Source organism: Passer montanus, unplaced genomic scaffold (assembly GCF_014805655.1).
Source record: "Passer montanus isolate IOZ18808 unplaced genomic scaffold, ASM1480565v1 scaffold140, whole genome shotgun sequence".
NCBI lineage: Eukaryota > Metazoa > Chordata > Aves > Passeriformes > Passeridae > Passer > Passer montanus.
Window position 1 is genome coordinate 521,519 of NW_024360942.1, and position 24,480 is coordinate 545,998.

The 24,480-nt window shown below is 48.8% G+C and overlaps 2 protein-coding genes across 17 annotated transcripts in view; one reads left to right on the forward strand and one right to left on the reverse strand.

The window, feature by feature from the left end:
* Positions 1 to 14,917, forward strand: part of ARHGEF18 (Rho/Rac guanine nucleotide exchange factor 18) — a 51,114-nt gene extending 36,197 nt beyond the window's left edge. For all 5 annotated transcript variants that reach the window (XM_039700354.1, XM_039700355.1, XM_039700353.1 and 2 more), the window contains 12 exons: positions 263 to 339; positions 2,100 to 2,278; positions 2,632 to 2,723; positions 3,028 to 3,216; positions 3,840 to 3,971; positions 4,964 to 5,079; positions 5,482 to 5,538; positions 6,035 to 6,082; positions 6,647 to 7,114; positions 7,806 to 8,130; positions 9,834 to 9,956; positions 10,050 to 14,917. In XM_039700354.1, the coding sequence (XP_039556288.1) occupies positions 263 to 339; positions 2,100 to 2,278; positions 2,632 to 2,723; positions 3,028 to 3,216; positions 3,840 to 3,971; positions 4,964 to 5,079; positions 5,482 to 5,538; positions 6,035 to 6,082; positions 6,647 to 7,114; positions 7,806 to 8,130; positions 9,834 to 9,956; positions 10,050 to 10,210 (1,967 nt within the window). In that variant the 3' untranslated portion in view covers positions 10,211 to 14,917. The remainder of the gene's footprint in view (positions 1 to 262; positions 340 to 2,099; positions 2,279 to 2,631; positions 2,724 to 3,027; positions 3,217 to 3,839; positions 3,972 to 4,963; positions 5,080 to 5,481; positions 5,539 to 6,034; positions 6,083 to 6,646; positions 7,115 to 7,805; positions 8,131 to 9,833; positions 9,957 to 10,049) is intronic.
* A 4,935-nt stretch (positions 14,918 to 19,852) lies between these two features.
* Positions 19,853 to 24,070, reverse strand: LOC120498077 (ectoderm-neural cortex protein 1-like). Of its 12 annotated transcripts, none has more exons than XM_039700376.1 (3): positions 24,004 to 24,070; positions 21,290 to 23,090; positions 19,853 to 20,382 (listed from the first exon to the last, which is right to left on the reverse strand). In XM_039700376.1, exon 2 carries the CDS (start codon positions 23,078 to 23,080, stop codon positions 21,311 to 21,313), a length of 1,770 nt encoding a protein of 589 aa, XP_039556310.1. In that variant the 5' UTR covers positions 23,081 to 23,090; positions 24,004 to 24,070; the 3' UTR covers positions 19,853 to 20,382; positions 21,290 to 21,310. The 12 variants fall into 12 exon arrangements, with proteins under 12 accessions (XP_039556310.1, XP_039556302.1, XP_039556312.1 ...); XM_039700368.1 differs by having other exon boundaries at positions 21,290 to 23,093; positions 24,004 to 24,069; XM_039700378.1 differs by lacking the exon at positions 24,004 to 24,070 and adding an exon at positions 23,954 to 23,991.
* Positions 24,071 to 24,480: the final 410 nt, after the last annotated feature.

Below are 24,480 nucleotides of genomic sequence, written 5' to 3' on the forward strand. Positions count from 1 at the left end.
GAGTGCTGGAGTCCATGTGTAGGATGTGTGTGTGGGTGTTCTCAAGCTTTAAATGGGCTCTGTTTAGATCAGCTGGTGCTGCATGGTGCAGCCTGGCTGGGGACAGCCCAGGTGGAAGGCAGTACCAGACCCAATATTGCAAATGGTGACATGCTATTCCCTGGCCTGCAGGAAATGTAAGTTAAGTGAGTTTGAGTCTGGACTGGTCTTTCTGCTTTGAAATATGACTTCCTTTCCTTTTTTTTGGTCTCTTGTACTGTAGATATTCTGGCAGTCCTGCTCACTGATGTACTGTTGCTCTTGCAAGAAAAGGACCAAAAATACACATTTGCATCCGTGGTAGGTATTGTTCTCTTTATTTAATACATGCACTTAGAGGATTTATGAAAGTGACAGTAACTACAGAAAAAACACAATTAGGGATGTTAGATACTTTTTATAGGAGGTTCAGGAAGAACATTAAGTGAATAAACTAACCAAGTATTATTGAATCACTTTTTCTGAAGCAGTTCTGGTACTTGTTGAATCCTTTCCCCACTCTCCCAGTGTAAACCAGTATTTCCTTGCATTGGCCAGTTGTAGCTGCCACATCTTCCATGGTTTTCACTGTTCCTCTTCTTGTGCTGTGACTTCCCCTTTCACTGAATTTTGTTAGGCTGAGATTTTGTACACAATGTCATGGACATTGCACATGCTAGAACTGTGCTTTGAAAAACTTGCAGATAAATCCTGCTTCTGTTCAGTGTGCAGGGAAAGAATTGCCATCTCAGTTAGGGACATGGTAACTGTGGTCACAGTGCCCTGAGATTTACTAGAGGCAGAGAACTTTCCTGAAATACATGGAATAAGCACTAAATGCAGATATTATTACTGCAGCACTCCAGAACATTCAGTGAATTCACTTGCTTTTCTCAGGCATTTCCACAGGTGTCCTCAGAGAAGTTAATTTGTACATTTTGTCCTGATCTAGTCCACTGATGGCTGTTGTAGAACCTGTAACAGAGAAATTATTTTATGTAATTGTTTTCTTGGATGGTTTTTTTTTTCAAGACATTAACATTAGAGCTGAATTCTAATGGCAAAAGCTATTTTGGTGACCTCAGGGCTGTACAAACAACTGCTTTTCAATTACCCTTCTCCTAATGCACAGAACAGGGTGCTGTGTGGTGGATTTTTTTTCCCTCTGGAAACGTGCTCTACACTTAAGAGTCTGACCATTTTTTTTTGCATCTCTGTATGTATACAGTTCATTTGAAATTTAATATCAGTTCTCCATAAATAAATCAAGTGAGGGAGCAAATGGATCTGCTCAGTGATTCTGTTTTTCCAGTGACCTCTGTTGGTGTCTGGAATTGCAGTTCAGCTGCTCAGAGAAGCTGGCAGAAGCTGGTGTTCCTGGTGTTTGCTTCACACTTCAGTTCTCTTATCATGCCTCTAGATTATTCTGTGAAGGTTTAGCAGTCACAAAGAGCTGCTTTATCCTGGGAAGGAACTTTCCAGGCTGCATATGTTGGAGCTGTGCTGTAGGAAGCCTAGACAGGTTTTTAGTAACTAATATCCCTCCTGTTAATGTGTCTTCACTGCAAAGGCTGACAGCTAATCCAGTTAATCCTCATTATACAATACACTACTTGTCACCTGGTGTCATTTTTATCAGGGCCTGACACCCTCTAACACCTCTGGTTTATTTCTTTTGGAGACAACTTAAAATCTCTAACACTTCCTCTTGTTCTTTTCTTTCACTTCACAATGTGTCATTAAGGTTTTTGTTTGCTTTTTCAAATTTTGGGTTTGCCTCCTTTTGAGCAAAATTTTTTGAGCCTGTTCTTGACTTCTGGGACTCAGTGGGAATCTTTAAATTGACACAGGCTTTGATGTTCAATCACATATCACGACCTCTTGTTTCTGACATGTACATTCTTTATTCCATGTTTTTGTTGATGGTAATAAAATGACAACATCAGAAGTGTCATGTGAAAAGGTCAGCATGATCTCATGATGTTACAGCTCCTGGTGGCTCTGGATAAACAGGAAGAGGGGGCAGCTAGGAAACACAATTCCTAAAGAACACATCTAATGTACTGTATTTTATTTTACAGGACTCTAAGCCACCAGTTATCTCACTGCAAAAATTGATTGTGAGAGAGGTAGCTAATGAGGAAAAGGCAATGTTCTTAATTAGTGCTTCCTTAAAAGGACCAGAAATGTATGAAATTCACACCAGCTCCAAAGAGGAGAGGAATTCCTGGATGGCACACATCCGCAGGGCTGTGGAGAGGTAAGGGAGGGGGAAAAGCAGGAGCCTGATTTCTTGCTTGCCTTCTACTCACAGGTGTAAATCTGTCTTTGAAGAAATCCTTTTGACTCTCCCTAAACTTTCTTTGTAAGACTTCAGTGTGCAATTCTCTTTGTGTTCATTGGAAAGAAACCACTGATAAAAACTAGTCAAAGACTTTGTCCTGCTTTTATTTAAAAAAAAGGCTCACTTATGTCAAATGCTTTGGAAAAGGGAGGAAGATTGACAACCAGGATAAACCACAACTGAGGCAAAAACTTCAAGTTGTATCCTGAGATGGTTTTAAATTATCTCACATGCAAATCAAACATAAATCTGTCTTTCCCTTTGGACAGCTGTCCTGATGAGGAAGGAGGAACATTTAATGAACCTGAAGCAGAGAGGAGACAGGCTGAAGCAAGAGCTGCAAAGTTAAAAGATTTTCAAGGTAATGACTTAGTTATATATTCTACAAGCTGCTTCTCAGCATTATTTGTGATTTATGGCTGTCTAATTCTTTATCAAGATCAAGTTTCTCCTTCATATGTCTTTCAAGGTGGTGTAAGATTCTGTAGAAATAGTGGGTAAAGAAGTCTAATAAGCTTTGTCTGCTCCATAAGTTTTCTCCTTAACTGTTAATTATATCTCTGCATTTGATGCTCTGGCCATAAAATCAAAGATAATCTCCCAAATTGAACACGGTTCTGTGACAGTGACAAGGAGGGCAGGACTGAATTTGTTTCTTCCTTCAGAGCGTTTGAACATGAAAGATGAACTGATTCTGCAAAGCCTCACTGAGAAGCAACAGATTTATCTGGAAATGTCTGAGGTGAATGGCTTTGAAGACCATTCCCAAGGATCCCGAGCCAGGCTGCTTCTTCGGGGGGATATCTCTGAGAATCTGCAAGGAGAGGCAATTCTGAAGTCTGCAGTGACTGAAGGTGAATGGAATGTGGGAATGTGTGGGCATTCACTCAGGTGCTGGGGTGGGGATAAGCACCCAGGATCTAAGTACAGGCCCTGAAAATCGTCCTGTAATAACATAATGCTTTTATGTAACATGGTTCAGACTTCCTCGTTCTCAGAACCAACCTGCAAGAAAGGTGAAGTGTGTTTGGGGGTTTAGATAGAAGACCTGCACAGCTTGGATTGGTTCATTTTTAAGGATCAACCAGTGGAATCTTAGGACGAGTCTGTTCAGAAAGAGTAACAAGAGTGCTCTAATAACACACAGTCCTGAAATGTAATATTATAGGAGGGTTATCTATTAAAAACAGCTTGTCTAAAGATAGTGTGTTTAGAAAGAAAACAAGCCCAAACATAATTTCTATTTTAAAAAGGAAAGAAAAAACAAACACTCAAAGCTTGATAATCTAAACTTGCCATTAAGGAAGAGCTCATGTTCATATGAAGAGCCTGTCATGCAGAGCTACTCACAAAGGAAAATTCATTTGTACTGGAGGACATCTCAGACTGCCTGAACTTACAGTGGACTCATTAGCATGATAACTTGTATTGCTGCATAGACATGGCTGTTTACATGACATGTTCTCCTCTTCTCCAGCTGAAAATCTCCAGGACTTTATCTTCACTCACTTTGGCAGTGCATCCTGTCAGCCTGAGGATGGCTCAGGACTCCCCCGGAGAGCAGAGACCTTTGGAGGATATGACAGTAGTCCCTCAATTTCAAGTAAAAGTAAGAAAGGGAACACTCAGAATTTTTCTGATCTTTTTACTGTGATTACTGTACAGAGAATAAGAACAAGGAATTGAGGCTCTCGTATATAAGGAGGCTTCACCAGGCTTTAAAAAGAAGATCAGAGCAAATCTCCAGCATGTTGGATCTTTTGCTCCAGATACCAACACTAGAGAGCAGAGTAGGGCTCTCAGTGTTATGCTAAGGGCATTACTGTAACCCATTCTTTATAATTACCACAATTCCACACAGAACTTTAATTCTGTTTAAAAAAATAAGCCTGTTCTGAAAACCTAGAAAATTTGAATTCAGCTGTCTACTTTCATTATGTCATGAACACTTTTTTCCACTTTGTATCTACACAGTCACTAGAGGTTTGCTGAATCCTTAGATAATATAAATTGTTCTTTTGACACAGATGATTTATCAGTTAATTAATGAAATAAGAGGAAAGACCAGATACTATTTATCTTCATTTTTGCTTCATGCATTAATTGAAAAAGTGAATGGCCTTTATTTCACTGGTTGTTAATCTCTAGAGCACTTTCTGATGTCTCTGAAAGGCTCCATACAGCTGTCATGTACTTTTTTACAAGAGGGGGTCCATCTCCCCTTACCTCCTTCCACACTCACAGTGGTGCTGCAGTGACTGCAATATTCCTGCTGACCAGTATTGCATGTCATGAACTTGCAATTCTGGGAGCTGATTATTTTCATACAGACATTGTGGTTGCTTTACTTAAAATAGTATAATGTAATTTGAACTTACCCTCCCTATTTATCTTAACCCAGTCTTCTCAAGTTTTTAAACTTTTTTTTGAGTAGCCCTGTGTGTTACTGTTGCCTGATCTTCCACTTGGGATCAGCATGGAGAAGCCATGCAGTTGCATTTTGGTTCAAAGTCACCATGTTCTTCTGCTTGTTCTGGCACTCCCTGAGTTATCCCAGGCCTTGTGCTGCTGTGAGCTCCTCATATTCCTTTCCTCTTTCAGGTGGCAGGAAGAACAGTGGTGGTGACCAGAGGCAGTGGGACTGGAGAGGCCCTGCACTGAGTTCAGATGTGCAACTCCATGACCCCTCTTCTGATGCAGAAGAAGGATCTCAAACTGTATGTTGAGCTTATGAGGGATTTAAATGCTTTTCCTTGTGTTTCTCATCATGATAGTGGTGCAGAACAAATCTCACAAAGTTAAAGTTGCCATAGCTGGCAGGGCTGGACTGGAGCAGCTTTGTCTGTAAAATTACTTGACTCTAGTAAGGATGTTTTGTGGAGCAACTTGGTAGCTCAGCACTTGAGAAGCAAGATAATTCAGTTTTCCATTTGCTCATTTGGTGCTGTCCCATTAACACAGGCTTTAATCACTACACTGCTGTTTCAGTTTAGCTTAAGAACTCAGTATTTTTGATGAATGTCCTTCAATGCATGAGAGCAATCCCAGCCCTTTCTGGCAGCACTGCCAGTGCCCAGCAAGTGTCCCTGGCACAAATGTTGGTTTTGTCTCCCTTACAGAGTGATGGGACAAGGCTGGATGACAGCAGTGGTGCTCAGCCCACCGTGGAGTCTCAGGTATGTTATTTCTGCTGTGAGGAAATCCAGTCACAAATAGCCATAGTGTAATAATAGCATGTAAAATCAAACCAAACCACCTCCAAAACCCAGTGTTTGTAATGTCTGTGGAACCCAGCACATTAACAGCTCACTGGCCAAACTTGCCTCTGAATCCCTGTGAGGTCTGTACCTGTGCAGTGATTCAGTGCTGGGGCATGGAGGAAGTGATGGTTGAAGAGTTCAGGTGAAGAGAAGTTGATGAAGATGTCTCTGTGGAATCCCAGGGAGATGTGCTGGGCACTGATTCACATCTGCACAAGGATAATAAACTGAAATCCCTTGTGCAGGCATATTGGCTTTTGCTATGCTAGAGTACTCTGGTGGCCATGCTTCCATTGTGTGTCTTTTTGTACAGATACCGTGGATTATTTTCACTGCTAAAATTTTTTTTAAAAGTCTAAAGCCTCAAAACAGAGTTCTGCTCAAGTGCCTAATGTTTTTTCCTCCTCTTCAGCTTGTCCATAGGATACAGACGCTGTTGCAGTTGCTCTTCAGTCTTCAGGTAAACTACTATTTACTATCCAAGAGATTTGTTAGGCACTAAATGCAATAAAATTTATGCAGGTGTAGAGAGGAGCTACCTTGAAAATATCCCCTAAAGCTGGAGTAAAGTGCAGCATTTAGCCCTGAGACTCAAGGAAACTGTGCTTGGTATTTTGGAGGAAGTGTTAGAGCTGTTGTCTTAAGTAATTATTTTCTTTTTCCTGCTCACTTAATTCTTTTCCTGCTTTGAGCTCTGTCTGCTCTCTGTGCTCATTGTTCATACACGTGTGTATGAATTAGTTGTTTTACTGTTACCTTGTAAGCAGCAATATTTTGACTGGTTTGATTCAGAGTAACAATTCTAAGTGCAAGAAATGTCCAGTTTGACACACATAAGCATAATTTATTTCCTTGGCCATCTTCAATATCGTGTCAATCACCATGGGCTGTACGAGCTGGAATTAAAACATGCTCTGGAAGAAAAAGACTCTGTAACCTCACCTGCTAGATGCTGTTGTCTCCTGCTTAGCTGTGCATGATTTTTGAATCTGGCTGCCTCATGCTGCACTTTTATCCCCTCCAGGCTGTGATATCTCAGCAGGACAGCTACATCGAGGTGCAGCGAGCCACCATGGCAGACCGGGAGAAGCAGTACCGGCTGCAGTCCACCCGGGGCAATCTGCTGCTGGAGCAGGAGAAGCAGAGGAACTTCGAAAAGCAGAGGGAAGAACTGATGAACGTCCAGAAGCTCCAGAGCCAGCTGAAGCTGGAGCAGCAGCGCCTGGAGCGGGAGAGGAGCCGGCAGCAGAGGGAATTCGAGCTCACGGAAGCGCGGCTGCAGGAGCGCGCCGAGGAGATGCGGCAGCTGCAGGAGAGGCTGAGCCAGGACAGGGAAGAGCTGGAGAGGCAGAGGGAGGCCTACCAGCACGACCTGGAGAGGCTGAGGGAAGCCCAGAGAGCTGTGGAGAAGGAGAGGGAGCGCCTGGATCAGCTAAAGAAGCTGAAGAAGCAGAACACTGTGTCAGGCACTTTCTCCCCAGAAATGGGCCAGGTGAGGGATTGGTTTTCTCAGTTTTATTCCTGTTAACCTGCCTGCTTCTGGATGAGGGTTGCACTTGCTGCAGCACCAGCCTCTTTTTGCCTTTTGCTGGGCTACTCAAACCATCACCTGAAGTAGATGGTGATGGCTACTCTCAGAGAGATGAGAGCTTGGCAGTTTCCCAGTGTCTGTGAAGTTCCACCCAGATGTCTGGCAATGGGAGTACATTTTAAGAAAATAGAAATGGAGAATAAGTTGTTTTCAATTGTGGCTGACTGAGTAGTTTTCAAATTCAGGAACTTGTAGGCAAATGATTGCAGAAGCTGTGCTATGTCTACAGCATTTTGTACAGTTGATTTCAAAAAACATTTCTTGTGCTTTAAACAGAAATTTGGAGGTCTGATTAAATTGGTTCATTGAAACTTTCTGAAAGTCCTGCTTTTTCTCTGCTCTGTCATCACTCCATGCAGTCTGCTCTTTCCTAGGTGCACTGTTAAGCAGTTTGAAGCTGCTGATGTTCTTTTCAGTGTCCAAGGACTTACACCTTGCTCTTCTTTCTGTTCCCCAGGATCCTTTAGGTTTTGTGTGCCCTGTTCTGCTTTGCACTGGGAAGTGTTTTGTGCCCTTGGGGCTGGGGATGGTCTCTCCTCCTTGTGCTGGAGAAAATCCCCGTTTGACTTAGAATGCCTTTTTCCTCTTGCAGAGCCAGATGATCAGTCATTCCATGAGCTTCAATGGAGAAGGGATGGAACCATCTGCAGCTGGCTCCAAATCCTCAGTGAGGGTGAGCTCGGTGGCCGGGCTGGAGTACCTGGAGCGGTCGGAGCTGGCGCGCAGGGACAGCACCACCCTGGAGACCCGGCCCTCCCTGAAGAACGAAGTGCCAATTCATCTCCTGAGTGCAACCAACCAGATCCAGAAACCAGCTGCAGTCCAGCAGCAGATCCCCACCAAGCTGGCCACCTTCACCAAAGGGAGCAAGGAGAAAGGTGGCAAGAGCAAAGCATCTCATAGGACAGACAGTTCAGGTATGTGTGGTTTTAAGGCTGTTTAAAGGTGTTTCTGATCTCCACCAGGATCACAGGGAGACACAACCCTGCAATTAGACCTCTGTATGAAACCCAGAAATTAATATGCTACAAGTTATTAGTGTGTTTGCTGCAGTTAAAATCTCTTAACCTCCTAAAATCCTGTTAGGAGTCCCATGTCTATACTATTTGAATTGGAAATATAACCCAAAGGAATAATGCTGAAAACAGAGTTGTGTATTCCAACACAATAGAATGGTGGTGAGAGGTTGTAAACCTAGGTGCAAAAAATCTTCTTGTCTAACTGTAGTGTTAAAGAAAAAGAACAAAACCAAAAAAAAAGAAAAAAGAAAAAAAAGGAAGCTGTTGTGCATTTTGCAAATTGTTTTGAGGCTGGCTTAGCCTTTTCTTGCTGTCTGTCCAGAGTTGTAGTGACATTGAATGCAGTGCTTTTCTTAGCACCAGTCAGTCATTAAATACAGATCTCCAGGCCAAAATTGAGATGCTGTGTGTGTTGTAAAGTTGAAAGGGGCTAATTTTGTCACAAATAGAAGCAAGTCAAAATGCAGTCACCCTGTCCTGGTGTATTTTCTGCTTCTAACTGCTGGGTACTGGAGTAGTGGTCTTTGCCAATGACAGAGACACTGAAAACCATTTTATCTCTGCCACTTAAAGTAGCCCCACTACCAGCTTAGGGAAATGGCCTGTAATTTTAAGTTACAAAATTATCTTTTTAGCATTGTGCCATATTCAGACTTGGCAAGCTTGTCCATCACTCTGTACTGCCACAGAGGACTCAGGGCCAAACCTGACAGAGAGGGAGATCAGGGGGGTGGTTTTGGCTCATCTGTCGTGCATAAAGTTTAGTGCTTTTGCAAACTTGCTTATGGTTTTGCACATAAATGAAGCCTGTATCCTCTTACCCTGCATACCAAATGCTGGTAATATAAAGTTCTAATGCCACATCTCCCCAGTTTATTTCTAATAGCTCTTACATAATGGTCTCTGCAGTGGAAATGGACTTAGTGGTGTTTTTCTGTAATTGATATGAAAGGTATAAACCACTAATATATTGGTCTCTATTCTCTTGTGAGCATTAGTGGGCTTCATGTTTGTTATGCCCATGTGTTGATCTTAGAATAAAATGGAACAAAACTTTCTGTACCAGAGGCAAAATGCTGTGTATTGAATTTGGGTTTTGTGACGCGTAAGGAATGTGTACTGAAAGAGAGAAGTTCTTTAGATCCAGAATAGCTATTTCATGAACTGCTTTCATTGTTGAAACTAAGAAACTGGGAGGCTGTAACACCAGAATCAGTGGGCTGTGCTGCTGAGCAGCTGTGAGACAGATGGAAAGCAGAGACAAAAGTTCATCACAGCTCTGCGTGCTAGAAGTAGCACAAATGGCCATTTGCTATTTGAATTCTACAGACAAAGATTTTTTTCTCTCTCTGCTGTGCTTGGTGATACTGGGTTTTAAATCTGAGATTGTCAGGGTCTGCCAGTAACTGAACTAGAAGTCTCAAAGAAAAGTATTCATAGTTTAAACAGCTGAAGAGGAAATTTAAGTAGGACCAGCTCTTTGTGGTTTTGCAGCTTTCTTGGGTGTGTAGAGGTGTCAGTACAATGGCCCCAGCATGAAGCAGTGACATTTGTGAAGTGCTGCTCACCTCAAATACTAATTTCTGAAATGTTTTCTTCAGCCTCTGTTGATCAGAAGCAGCTGCTTCCCCCCAGGCTTGCTGGACGAGAGGAGGCTGTCCTGAGAGGCAGGAGGTCAGCAAGCCCATCCCTCCCAAGCAGCCAGACCACTGCATTCCAGCCAGGTATGCCTTGGCCAACTTGCCTGTCCATGGAAGTGCCTCAGGCTCTCTCTGCAGTGTCATGAATGTGTCTTCTTCCATTTTTTTCCCCTCTAGAACTGTATGGCCCTCCAGATGCTCAGCCAGAAGCACTTTCATCTGCCTCAGCGACCCTCTTCAAGCCCAATAACGTTCAGGTTCAGCCCCTGGTGCCCTCTCAGCCCAATCTGTTGAATGTGCAAGATGATACCAGCAAAGAAGATGTCATTTTCTTCTAATTGTTTGCATTTGAAGATGCATCACCTGACACACTGTTTCAAGAACTCAGGCCCCAGTGTGCATGGTGATGGAGACCCAGCATGGATGTCTTCTATCCCTGCCCAGTTACTACAAGCAAGGACCAGACCAGGATTACTGTCCTGCTTTGTTGGCTTCTCTGCCAGCAGCTCAGAATGAGGGCACAGTAGTAACAATTTGCTTTTAAATTCTCCAGTGTGTTGACACATGGCATGGCTATATGAATTCAGAGCATGTTAAAATTCTGACATTTATTGTAATGTGCTCTTTTTGGAGAATGTAACTGTTCATGGGCACCATCTTGTAAATTGTTATCGGTGATGTTGAACCACCCAGATTTTTATGTAAAAAGTTTTAGTAGTAGGCCCCAAAATGGCTGCAAATTTTTAAGTCTGTTTTTCCCAGGTCCAGGTCAGTAATGGGTTGTGTGTTGGTAACCAGGTGACAGCAAGCCAGTCCCCTCCCAGCCAGGTGTGCCAGGCACTGTGATCCCAGTGGTGCAAGCCCCGTGGCCAGGTACAGTGGGAGAGAAGGTAAGGTGAGCTTCTGACAGCATCTTCAAGGGGCAGGAGCTCCAACTGTTTGTGGAGGAGAAGGGTTGGATGTGTGAGAATTCACAGTGATGATGAAGAGTTGGACTAATGCACATTTCATTGGCCACCAGCGTCACTGGGACCCTGTCTCCCTGTTGGGGACAGCAGTACAGGTTCCCAGGCAAACTCCTGAGTTGGTTCAGAATGAACTTAGAGACTTGGATTTTGTTCTTTGCTGAAGACATGTCTCAGAAGCATTCGAATGCAGTAATTTATTGTCTTGTTTAATCCTGTTTTCTGCATCCTTTGTTTGTCTGTTAATTTGTTGGGACTTTACTCCCAGTACCAGAAGATATCAAAGCTGCTGTTGCTGCAGAGACTTCTCTGCAGCAAAGTGTTAGGAATGAAGGGAATAAGAACTGTTTGGTTTTAGAGTTAAAAATAATTATAATAAAAAAAATACTCTTAGCTAAACCTGTGTTTAGCTGCTTTCAGCTAAACCAGCTTTGATACCTCTTGTGAAATGGGTCAGTTCTTGATCATGGAATGGTGGTGACATTAAGTGTTCTGCTCAAAAAGGCATTATTTCCCTTTGTAGTAATTTGCACAGTCATTTTGTGTTGTGTTTTTCACTCTGTGTCCCGGATTCTTTTCCCACCCTCTCCCAAGGATGTGTGTTCTGTTGTGTGTTGAATGTGACTGGTCAGATAGTGATGCACAGGAGGGATTGTTTAGGGATATTGTTACAGAATTAAAGTAATCAGGATCTCAAAGCTTAAAATCTTGGATTAGTACCTTTCAGGACATGATTGATAATAGCATTTTTAATATCTTTAACTGATTTTAAGTGATTTTAGCAGCAGTGGATGGAAGGCCTGGTCAGTTCTCCATCCAGTCTCATGGCAAGGGATCCAGTGGTGTTTGCCAGTCTCCTGAAATCACTGAGCTGTCCCTGTGATTAGGCCCTGTGTGATGTCAGTGATGTCTTTAAGGCCATAACTTCTCTTTGCTTGAGAATTTTAAAATTATTTCAGTAGTTACAGAGCAAGAAACTTTATAAATTTTCATCAGAAAACAACAGCAGTTTATATATTCAAGTGATGATAATTTGGGTTATTGCCTTCAGATAAGAAATTGAAGAAAGGGGAAAAGATAAGCTACAAAATACTGAATAGGTCTTAGGGACAAGCACTCCTGCTGGAACAGTTCTTGAATTTAAGGGTCTTTTTTTTAGCTGAGTGGTGCTGGTACAAACCTGAGGCAGTGGCACTGAGTTCAGTGAGAGGAAACTCCAAACTGAATGGCTCATTACCAGACTGGAGATGCTCCCCCAGCCCCCAACAAGTGAAATTGGACACACTTGGCTTTAATACCAAAGGGCTGCTTGGTAAATCAGCAGCATTGCAGAGCCTGGGGTGGTTGTCAGCAGGAAACAGAGTGGGACTGCTCCCCTGGTGATTTGGTGGTGTCGTTATCTTTGGCGATTAGAACAGAGTTCCACTCCTTTTTCTGTTTTTGCATTCCAAAAAGTTAGTTTGGAATGGAGGGGAATTCTTAAAATCAGTGATCCATGCAGCAGTGTGGGATCCAGCAGCTCTGTAAGACTGGCACTGATTTTTCCACTGGGTGATGTGCAGCCTCTGGCTCCCTGTAATTTCTCCTGGAAGCACACAGGGAAGCAGCAGGAATGCACAGGATGTTCTCTCCTTCGTGCTGTGGTTTGGGCCACTCCTAATGAAAACTCAATGCCCCACTGCCTTAAATTACCAGGTTTTTAGGAGTTTTAGCCCAAAGCTAAGTTGCATCAGTGGAGTAAATCACCTCAGCCAAAAAGGGATGTCAGTTTGGGTGCTTGGAAGCAAATTTTGGAAACATTTATTTAGGTTTATTTTGTGCCTGTCCAGAAGTATGGGAGGGAGTGTTGGAAGGGCTGGAGCTGCTCATTGGCTGCTTTCTTCTTCTGTGCAATGGACAAATTTGAATATAGAACAGTGACATGTGCAAAATGAAGTCTGCAGTGAGGCCCTATTTATTTTAATATTTTCTCTTTAACTTTTTGAATACTTCTTGTCAGCAGTGCTTGAAAGAAGTTTTGTCTGTTAACAAATGGACCCAGGCCTGTGACAGGCCAGGCTGTTGGCTCAAACTCCAAAAGCTCCTTGGAATACTGGTCTTCAATCTGTAGCTGAGAATGACCTTAGAAATCATTCTCTATCCTCAGTGCACGTGGCTGCAGCTGCCTTTATGAAACCTGCTTGCACCCTGAGCAGAGATGGTGTCTTCTGTCACTTTGGTCAGCCTGGAGAAGGTTTTGGAATTAGCAGGTGCTGTGATACCTCATTGCTGCCAGCGTGGGCAGGGCATCCATGGAAGGCTGAGGGAAGCAAGTGAATTATTTTCTTTTAATGAGTATGACCTTCTTTAAATGAATCATGGGTCTCTTCACTTGTGCAAAACTGAATCTGTGAAATTGTTAACAGATCACTCCAGTTGAGTGAACTGGTTTTGGACTCTTCACTCAAGTCTTCTTCCTAGAAAAATAACTCTTCTAGGTGAATTAGTTTGCAAGTACTGCTGTGTCCTGGGCTAAGTAACCTGCTCTTGATTCTGAGTTACATCCTTCCTCTTGGACTTTTTGATCACTTCAGCTAAAACTTTCCTTTTAAGTGATTTCTGAGGATTAGACAGTTCAAAATTCTGTGCCTCCCAGGTGCCTTTTGGCTTCTTTCTGAGCTGGGGTGTGGAGGAAATGCCAGCACGAGCTTTGAACTGCCGCCCTGTTTGCTTGGTGTCACAGCCTTAAAATTATCAGCATGTTTGTCCTTCAATATTGTGATGTTGCAATGTAGAGGCTGTTTCTATGGTTCTGATTTCAATTTGAACTCTGGTGTTAAGGAGGCTTCCTCTTCCCATCTGGAAGGTTCCATGTTCCAGGCTGAGGATGCCTCCGTGGCCACTAGTGCTGAGCACAGCTGCCCTGTGTGTGTTGTGGATGCTTCCCTAGTTTTTAACTGTGCTGTCTGTGGATTGTAGCTGTGGCATGTCCCACGAATTGAGATCGCTGCTCATCCCCCAGCGTGAGGCAGAAGAATTGGTGTTCCTAGAGACGCTTGCTCATCCAGGTACTCGCCTTCCTGCACAGCTAGGAGTCATTCTAAATAATTTGCAGGCAGTTTTGTCTTTCTGAGTAGTGGTCAGATGATTCTGCATACATGGAGCTTGGTGTTTGTCATTTGCATTTACAATGAGAGTTGAAACTTAAACTAGGAAAGGGTTAAAAATACTTATTTCATTTTACTTCTAACTCTGCGGAATGGGAGCTGAGGCTCCCCGGTGCTGCTCAGTGGAGTCCCTGTGTGTTGTGCCCCCCATGCAAGGGAGTTTGGAGATTTTGTTGTCTTCCCCAGCAGTTCTCACATTTACCAGGAAACAGATCTGCATGCCAGGTTACACAAGTGCTGTAGGCAAAGCAAAGCCTTTCCCCTGCTCTCTCTTCGAGACCAGACCCAACATCTTCGTAACCACTGGCGACTTCATCATCCTCCATCAGCACATTCCTCTTCAAACAGCAAGTGTGAGCTCTGGTTCATAACATTTGTGCCATGTTTATAAATCAGTTTTTTATATTTTTGTACTGAAAGAAATTGGAGCACTTTAGAAAAGTTGATTTCAAATTCCATTTCTGTCTGTAGCCGGAAGGAGATCTCTCATGGGTGTAGATCCTGTTGGCATAACTGTGTGCATCTCACTCAGAGCTGTGAACTCTCTTGACACTCTTTAGTCTTAGGTCTGGTTTCTAGGCCCACCTTGCACTGTAAAGATTTAATAAATAATCATGGTCCATGGTTAAATTGACCATTTTGTTGGGGAAGAGTTTGGTTTTGTTTTTTCATTAGGGTGTAAACATTGTAAATATTTCCTTTACTGTTGATACTGCAGTAGCAACATCTTTGTAGTCTTTATTTTATTTGTAAAGTTGATGGTTAAATGTTAATATTCTGTTGAATTGTGCACTCTTAATTAATTGTAAACATGATCTTAGCACACCAAATGATGATTTTTACAATGATTGCAATGTTTCTCCACTGAAGGATTTCAGAGCTGCAATAGGACTGAAACCAACTTCTAGCAATAAAAAAAAGAACATTTAAAAACTGTCTGCCTTTATATCTATGTAATTATTTATTGTTTTCTATTTGAATGAAGATCAAAGCAGCTGCCACTTCTCACGTGCTTCTCATTTTCTACCCTGGACAGAAAGAATGTGCCACAGGAACAAAACTGTGACCTTTTTCCAAAGGAGAGGACGAAGCATAAGAGGTGTTCAGTGCAGAACACAAATAGCTGCAGCCCTTGGCAGTGAGGTGAACACCTGAGGGAAAAATCAGCTGCTCCCAAACATCTGAACTCTGCTGGTGAGAGAGAGAGCTTGGTTAAGTTGCTTACATTAGCTGGAGGTGCTTTGCATGGTGCCAGCCTGAGACATGCCTGGCTCTGTCCCAGGCAGTATCGGTTCCCACTTGGAACAAGGATAACAAAAATAGAAACTTTCTCCCTGGTGCTCGTGCCAGTTTGGCAGCCCTTGCTGCCAGCACCATCCCATAGCCTCTGGCTGGGGCTGCTCTTCCCAGCGCTGCAGCAGGCTGAGTTTCCTGGTGAAATCCCCACTGGTGGCACAGCTGGCAAGCGAATCCAAGAGCTGGAATCTCCAATCTCTTTCTAGAGAGGAGAACAGATGCAAAAGCAGGGAGACAGTGGGAGAACTGGGCCGTGGATTGGTGCTCTCAAGGAAGAGGGAGGGGTTTGCCATGGGAATCCTGCGCTGCAGCCAGGGCTGAGGAAAGCCCTGAGCCAGGGTTGGTGGCAGTGCCAGCCCTGTGGTCTGCCTGTCACTGCCTTTGGGGCTTGTCAAAGCAGCTTTGGGGGTCCCCGGGCCTTTGTGTGCAGGAGTCAGTAAAGCAAGCCAGCATTTGTCAGCCTCTGAAGTGCATGTGACATCTGGGTTGTGACGCAAACTGGAACTCCAGTGGAAAAAGAAAATTTTTTCTACTTTTCCACATACATAAATAATCAAAGACTTCTAGACAGACCAGTGTTTAAAATTTGGTCTTTATGGGAGCTAACAGGCTGTCATGTGAGAGAATGACGTCTCAAAGTGAGTGTGTGTGGAAGCTTTTGCTTGTGCTCTTTTTAGGAAAATATTTCTTCCATCTGTGGAGCTGCTGAGAGCTGAGCCACAGTGCCCACTGGAGATCAGTCACTGCCTCTGTGCTTCCAGACCTTGTGTCTGTGTCACCACAGCAAGGCCAGCCACTCCATGTCCATTTCTAAATACTTTTTGGCAGCAACAAGAGGAACCAAAGTGGTTTTGTGGGGGACAGCATTGAGGGAGCATCTAGGAGAGAAGCTAAGAGGAGCTGCACTGTGCTCTTGTGCAGCTGTTTCCATGTCAGACCTGTAGGAATTGTTTCCAGGAAGAAAAGAGGAGCCTGGATCAGGGAGATCCAGGGTTAACATGGCCTGGAGGGATCCCTGCAGCACAGCTTCCCACTGGGAACTGCCCAGCTGCAGCAGCCCAGAGCTCAGCAGAGGCAAGTTTAAATCCTGGGCAGAATTTGCATGTGTTAGAAGTTCGCTGCTGCTGCAGCCATCCATGTTCAAAGGTGTGTAGGTGTTGCTATGTTCAGTTTTTGCCACAACAGCAGGGCAGACATTCCTTGGGGATTGCAAACACCTTGCCTGGCAGTGGCACTGATAAGGCTGTCACTCCTGTGAGAGACACGGAGGGTGTGATTTCAGGCAGGGTGTGACTTCAGGACACACTGGCGGTGCCTTCAGAGCTGCTGCCTCGCTCACACCGATATTCCAGCAGCTCCGCCCTGCCTTGTCTCCCTCTCCAATCTGTAGCTAATTAACCCGAAACCCAAACCACATTCTTTCTGTGGATGAATCAGCCGAGGCCATCGGCAATGACCAGCTTTATGCTAAACTTCCCTCTTTCATGTGGGTGAGACAAGGCTGATGGTTCCCATGTGTGCATCTGGGATTCATCTGTGAGCCAGATGCTCGAGGACAAACATGCACAGAGGATATTGGCTCCACGGTGTGCTCCAGCAGTGGGAATGTGCTGCTCGCTGCCTTTCCCTTTCCTCAGCCCTGTGACTCAAATCCGGTTTCATTTCTCATCCCAGCGATGGGGCCAGCCCAAGGCTCAGCACATGAGGGATGTGGGGCCTGTCCTGCATGGTTTGCTGCTGCTGTGCCTGTGGGATCTGGCAGAGGATAAAAGCCAAGCCCTCCTGGAGCTGGCAGTGCTGGAGCATGCAGGGTCCCCAGCTCTGGAACTGTCACAGGCACTGGAGGCTCAGGCAGGGCAGCATCATCTTGTTCTGGGGCTCCTTGACTCTGCACAAGAGCCTGGAGTGCCAGGACACAGGGAATGGCTTTAAGCTGAAGAAGGGCAGGGTTAGATGGGAGATTGGGCAGGAATTGTTCCCTGGCAGGGTGGGCAGGCCCTGGCTTGGGGTGCCCAGAGCAGCTGTGGCTGCCCCTGGATCCCTGGCAGTGCCCAAGGCCAGGCTGGGCAGGGCTGGGAGCACCTGGGACAGTGGGAGGTGTCCCTGCCATGGCAGGGCTGGCACTGGATGGGCTTTAAGGTCCCTTCCAACCCAAACCATTTCATGATTCCCTGTGCACAGGACCATGAAAACTCCTTGCTGACAGCACTGTGGATGTGCCTCTCCCGTGTCAGAGCAGCTGATCTCATTTCTCTGTGTGGAGCACAGTGTCTTGCTAGACCTGAAGCCATCCCAGGTGACTACACATGAAATGCAGATCTGCCAGGGAATTTCAGGTGTGCAGTGTCCCTTTCTCCTTCTGGAATATTGGAAATCATGAACAAAACCACACTCTGTGTAATTACAACTTTGTTTTTCCTGGGCTGCCATGAATTATCATTGCAATAGTTGCTTGCTAGATGTGAGGTCGGTGTGCTGCAGAACATCTCCATGATCCATATCCCATCTTAACCAGGAGGGGGAATTTCTCAGCCACTGCTGTGCTTGGAAGGGAGAACAATGCTGTCTTGGTGCTGTGGCAGCAGGAGCTGCTGAGCAGGAGGCACCTACAAACCCAAACAGCAATTCCCTTAAAATCAACCCTGTCTGTCTGTCTTGTGGCCAGGAGGGAGGTGGGTCAGTCTGATCCCAAACTTCTCTGGCTGTGGTGGTTTCTAAGCTTTGTGTGAGAAGAGGAACATCCCATGGAACAATGATGTCCAACTTGGATTGTTTTGCCTTTGAGCCAGTATTGCCCATGTGAGTTGCCTCTTCCAGATGTGACTTTGGGCTGGGGTCTAACTCCAGCAGCTGGAGGTGCAGACACAAAGTGGGGGCCTGGGCTAGGAGAGGTCTAGGTTTGAGGTATGCTGAGTTTCTAAATGAATTCCATTAATTCACAAGGATTTCTACCCAGCAACCAAATCCACCTCTAAATCAAATTCACCTACAGCTCAGCTGGCCTGAACCTTCTGGCCCTGGCACTGAAGCAGTGAGTGGATCCAGGCATGGAAATGTCAAACTGGGAAAACAGGTCTGTTGGGACGGCTCAGGCACACACCAGTGAGGCTCCCTGGTTTTCCCCAGGGTACTCCGGGAGCCGGGAGCTGGTTCCTGCCAGGAGGAGGTGGAGCTGGAGGGACAGGACGGGGCTCTCTGCCAGGTGAAGGATGAACCGAAGCCATGAGCCCGGGCTGGCTTTGTTCTGGCTTTGTTCTGGCTTTCTTCTGGCTTTCTTCTGGCTTTGTTGCCCGCAGCAGGGAGGCACCGCAGCAGCCCAGCCCAGGTGTGCTTGGAGCGCCAGTTTTCCCTGAGAGGGGCTTGGATTAAAGGAGGGAACAGCAGCAGCAGAGCTGGGGCTCGCTCCCCCGGCTGGGAACACCCGAGCCTGGCTCAGATAACGCCCGGCAGAGGATCCATGCTGCTGGAAGCTGCTCCAGGCCCGGAGCGGGAGGCGGATGTGGCGGGGAGCCAGCGCTGATTGCTTGGCAGCATAAACAAAACAGCTGCTGCTCAAAGGGCCATGAATGAAACCTCCCCTCCTCCGGCTCGCTGAGCACGGTCGGACTCTGTCCAGCCCTCAGGAGTAGCTGGAGATGGAGCAAAGGTGAGGCAGCTCCTGGCTGGAGACACTTCCCGACAGCTGCTGGTCCCAGCAGAGTCCTGTGCTGTGATTTTCCCCTCTTGCAAGGCACAGCCAGGCTGGGAGCTGCTGGCTGGTTGGATCCCGGATCTCAACAGCCTTTTCTCATCAAAAGGAGTCTGTCTCCCTGCTGCTGCCTGTGTGCTCCAGGTGGGCTGTGGGCTCCTCTCCCTGCAGCCTGGCAGCTCTCATTGGGCTCAGCCAGCAATGGAGAGGAGGCACAACAAGGGTGCATGAAAAAGGGCCCAGCCTGGGGGCTGAAAATGGCAAAATAATCAGAAAAGGGGATGAAAATGAAGCTGATGCATCTGCTCCAGCCCCCAGCAGCAGAGCAGCTCCCTTCCTTCCCATCCTGCCAGCTCTTGCCTGTGCAAGCAGCTCGGAAGAGTTGTGACATTGATTTATTTAATTCTGAAATAATGGATCACACCCAAACCATGCTTCTGTGGTGAGACAGTTGGTTGTACCTTTGGTGCCTGTTTCCTCTGACCATGCTGGTTCCTGTCTCACCTCCTCCCCTTAACAGAGCTTTTCTTTCCCAGGCACTGCCTCCCCTCACCTGGAGCACAGCCTGGAGCACACAGCCCTTCCTTTGGGACAGAAGGGGCAGCACCTTCTTCCGTTCTCTGGGATAGTGAGGAAACCCCACTCTGTGGAGAGTGACCATGAAAAGGGTAGAGAATACCTTAATCTTTGAAGTTCTGAAGAGATTTGTGTCTCCTTCAAAGCTAGAAGGCAGTGTGAGATCTGAGCTTTCCTCAGTCCAGGAAGATCTGAGCCCTTGATTTGGACTGCAGCAGAGAATGCTCCTCACTGCTCTACTAAATATGGTCTCAAGTGTGGGCTGGGAAAACCTGCACCTTAAACACACAGAACAGGCAAGGGACACGGTGGATTTTATTCAGATTTATTGAAGCAGCTCCAGGCTGAGTAATAAACACACAAAACTGCTGTATAAAAAAGAAATAAATGTGCAGAACCAGCCCTTGGGCAAAGTACTGTCACATGTTCTGACATTCCAGGCTACTGCTTGGGTGCTGCAAGTGCAGCAGTGCAGTCCTGCAGCTGGTCAGGAGTGTCCTTTCTTCTTCCTAGTATCACTGAAGCCAAAATAATCCCTCTGGTTCCTGCTCTGATACCACACAAGTTAGGAGAACACTTGGAAACCTTTTGCTGTCTCAAGGGACAGCACAAGCTGTCAGCCCAAGGAGGTCCCTCGGTGCCTGTCCCCTCCCTGGCCTGACCAAGGGGATGGATTTGCAGAAGCAATTCAAAGCCACAACCCAGTTGCCTTGAGCCCTGCTGGTGCTGATGGCACCCAGCTCACAGAGTTGCCAGGTGGGAGGAGGTGCTCCTGCTGCCTGTGTGTTCCATCTGGATCCTCAGTCAAGGGAGGCACTTGGCAAAATCAGGTGTGAAGCCTGTGGTGCAGAGCAGAGGATTGTGAGACCAGGGCACAGCAACCCCAACCCCTCTCCTCAGGCCTTAAATCCCAGAGAAATCCCAGCAATGCCTGCTGATTTCCCTCTACAGCCAGGAATTTTCTAAAGGTATCACTGGATATTTTATTACAGTAAATAATTTTATTTAGACAGCACGACTCTTGCAAGGAGAAAAGGAAAACCCTGCAGGGTCTGTGATTCACTGGCATGGTTTCTGCCAAAAGCCTTTAGAAAGATTTAATTCCAGTTGCAAATGTTGAAAGTCAATCTCTGTGTAGCAGAAAAGCAATGGCATGAAAGGGACACCAGGGAATAATTAGAAGCAGAGAAACCCTGTGTTTATACATAGACAAGGCTTGTCTTATAAATGCAATTACCCACCATTCTGGGACCAAATCCCAGCTATAATCTTGTTCTGGCACCAGCTCACAGCCCTGGCGTCCCACAAGACATTTGGGTGCCACTGGCAGATTAAGCGTGGCACCAGGAGGAGGAGGCTGTGCTAAAAGCAGCAGCCGGACCCGGTGGCACCACGGGGTCTGTCCCAGCTCCTGCAGACAGCCTGCCTGCAAAAACATCGGCTCCTCCAGCCTCCCGGCCAGGCACGACACCCAATCCCTGCACACAGCATTCCCCAAAATCTTTGCACGGGCCAAGATGCCAGGTTAAGAGTCTTGTTATTTATACTGATCTTCTCCCTGCAGCATTTCAGCACCTAGAGAGACTTTCCCTCTCCTGCAGGGCTTTTAGATCCCACACTACCAGCCTGGGAGTTTTGGAGCTGATACTCACACAAGGCTGTTCTCTAGGACAGCTCCATTCCAGAGCCACGTGCATCTGCCCCTCGAGTTTTAACCTGACACAGAATTGACCCACAACTATTTACCTTCCAGGTCCCTGGCCACGCTCAGGCCGACAGGTACTTCCAGGTGCTGACGAAGGCGGTGGGGATGAGGGAGTAGGGCACCGTGGTGACGCTGCTCCAGCTGTCGGACGAGGGGTCGTAGCAGTCCAGGGTTTTGCAGCGCTGAGCCCCGCAGTAGCCCCCCACCACGTAGAGCCTGTTCCCCGAGGTGACAGCGCGGCAGCTGATGCACTTGGCCGTGACATCCCCGAACTTGGACCACTGGAAGGTGTCGCTGTGGAAGCGGTAAGCGGAGCTGGCGGAGAACTCCGTGTCCCCGCCGATGACGATGACGTGGCTGCCCACCACGGCGGCGGCCGTGTAGCGCCAGGGCTGGGGGCAGCTGGCGGGCACCGTCCAGCGGTTCTGGCAGGGGTCGAAGCACTGCACCTTGGGCAGCTTGTTCTGGTTGGCGCTGGTGCCCCCGAAAACAAACAGCTTCATCTTGGCTCCCACCACGGCGGCGTTGCTCACGCCTTCCCGGAGAGGAGCCACCAGCGACCACTTGTCCAGCTGGGGGTCGTAGTGCTCCACCTGCTTGAGGGACACGGAGGGAGAGGCCGGGAAGGCCCCGCTCATGGCCGTGTGACCCCCCACCACGTACAGACAGTGGTCCAGCTCGGCGGAGCCGTGGCCAAACCGCGCCACCAGCATGGGAGCAGCTTTGGCCCACTCGTCGTGGAGGGTGTCGTACACCCAGACGTCCCTGGAGGCGCCGTTCTCGGAGCCCTTGCCGCCCGTGATGTAGACCTTGCAGCCGATGGCGCAGGCGCTGCACTCCTTGCGGGGGCTGGGGATGTCGGCGCGAGGGATGATCTCGCTGCTTTTATGGTCCAGCATGTAAATCTTGTCGCACATGAAGGTCTGGCCCCCGAGCAGCAGCAGGGCCTGGCTGACCTTGCGGGGCCGGGCGCAGCAGCCCGTCACCAGGCCGTCGTTCTGCAGGATCTTCATTTTGCAGCGCACGGCGTCGGCCACGATCTCCTCCCCCAGCTTGTGGCTGGTCACCAGCTTCTCACAGGCCACCTGCTTCCGCAGGTAGGACTCGGGCAGCAGGGCCAGGCGGACGGAGCGCAGCAGCTCGGGCAGAACTTCGTGGCGCCGGGGCAAATCGTAGCGGATCCAGCCCATAACGGCTTCATAGACCAGCGTCTCGTCCTCCACCTCCAGCTCCTCGCTCTCCACCAGCTCCAGCAGCTTGTCTTTGGGCAGCCGGAGGAAATCTTCAGTCTTGCAGAGCGAGGTGAAGTTGGCCAAGGCCATCCTCCAGGACAGCTCCAGCAGCCGCTCGCAGCAGTGGGCATCGGACAGCAGCAGCATGTTCAGGCAATTCCCAGGGTAGAGATTCTTCTCCAGAAAGTCAGCCGAAGCATCCCGGATATCCTGGAACTGCAGCATGTCCCCGGCCTCCAGCAGGGACTCGGCGTTCTCCTCGTTGATCAGCACCCGCGCTGAGTAAGCGTAGTCCAGCAGCAGCTCCAGCACCTCGGGGTGCAGCGAGTCGTGGAAGTTGACCTCGGCGTCCCTGCTCTCCTTCAGGCCCCCGCTGAACATGGCGTTGAAGTAGCGGCTGCAGGCGGCCAGGACGGCGCGGTGGCAGGGGAAGCTCTGGTTCCCCGCCCGCAGCACCACGTCGGTGAAGAGGCTCTGCTGGCGGAGCAGGTTCAGCTGGGTCAGGAGGCTGTCGGCGTGGCCCGGTTTGTGGAAGAGGTGGATGTTCATGGAGCCGGAGCTCGAGCGGGATTTCCGGTTCTCGTGGCTGCTGACGGACATAGTGCTGAGGCTGCTCTGCGAGGCAAAACCGGCGAGTCAGCACGGGCAGCGCGGCCCCGGGCCCGCCACGGCCGGGGCTGCGGCGGGACGGCGGCCGCCGGGAGGAGCGCGGTGCTGGCCGGTAACGGGGCGCCGGGAGCATCGGTCAGCCTCGAGGCACCGACCGAAACGGAGCACCGGGAGCTCCCGGACCCGTTCAGTGCACGACTCCGCCGGGCCTCACGCGGTACCGGGAGTGGGAGATGTGCGCTCCCGGTGATGCCCGTGCCCAGCCCGCCCCGCGGTCCCGCACCCAGCTCAGGGCTCCCCCACCCGGCTCCGCTGTCCCGCGCCTGACTCGGTTATTCTGCACCCGGCCCCGCGGTCCCACACCTGGTCCCGTTGTCCCGCACGGTTCCCGTTATCCCGTACCCGGTTTCGTACCCGGTCCCGCACCCGGTTCTGTTCTCAGTCCCGCATGGTCCCTGCTATCCCGTACCCGGTCCCGTATCCAGTTCCGCACCTGGTTCCATAGCTGGTGCCGTACCTGGCCCCACACGGTCCGCGCTATCCCGCACCCAGTTCTGTACCCGGTTCCGTGCCCGGTCCCCGCTATCCCGCACCCAGTTCCCGGTCCCGCCCGGTCCCTGCTATCCCATACCCGGTTCCCGGTTCCCGGTCCCGCCCGGTCCCCGCTATCCCGCACCCAGTTCCGTACTCGGTTCCGTACCCGGTTCCCGATCCCGCCCGGTCCCCGCTATCCCGTGCCCGGTTCCGTACCCGGTTCCCGGTTCCCGGTCCCGCCCGGTCCCCGCTATCCCGTGCCCGGTTCCGTACCCGGTTCCCGGTTCCCGGTCCCGCCCGGTCCCCGCTATCCCGTGCCCGGTTCCGTACCCGGTTCCCGGTCCCGCCCGGTCCCCGCTATCCCGTGCCCGGTTCCGTACCCGGTGCCCGGTCCCGCCCGGTCCCGCTCCGCTCCGGCTCTGCCGCCGCCCCTCCGCCGCCGCCGCGTGGCCGCCCCGGGTCGGCCCCGCCCCCTCCCGCCCCGCAGCCAATCAGCGGCCGCGGCGCGCCGTGCTCTGCCTTTGTGAATGGCAGGCGGGGCCAGCCGTGCGCATGCGCCGCTCGCTCACCCGCCCTGCCCGCGGGCAGCGTGGCCGGGTCCCCTCCCCGCGTGTGCGGGGTCCCCGATGTCCCCCCGATGTCCCCCCGTGTCCCCCGGTCCCAGCATCGCCGCACGGGGCCGGGACGGCGCACCTGAGGCTCCCGAGCCCTGCGGACGGAGTGGCCCCGCCATAAAGGGCCATAAACGGGGCAGCCGCGGGGCCCGGCAGCGCCCGCCCGCGGCCTTTGGATGGCGGCTGCTGACAAAGGCGGGCACGGCCGAGAGCCAGCCCTGCTCGGCCATGCCCTCCTGCACG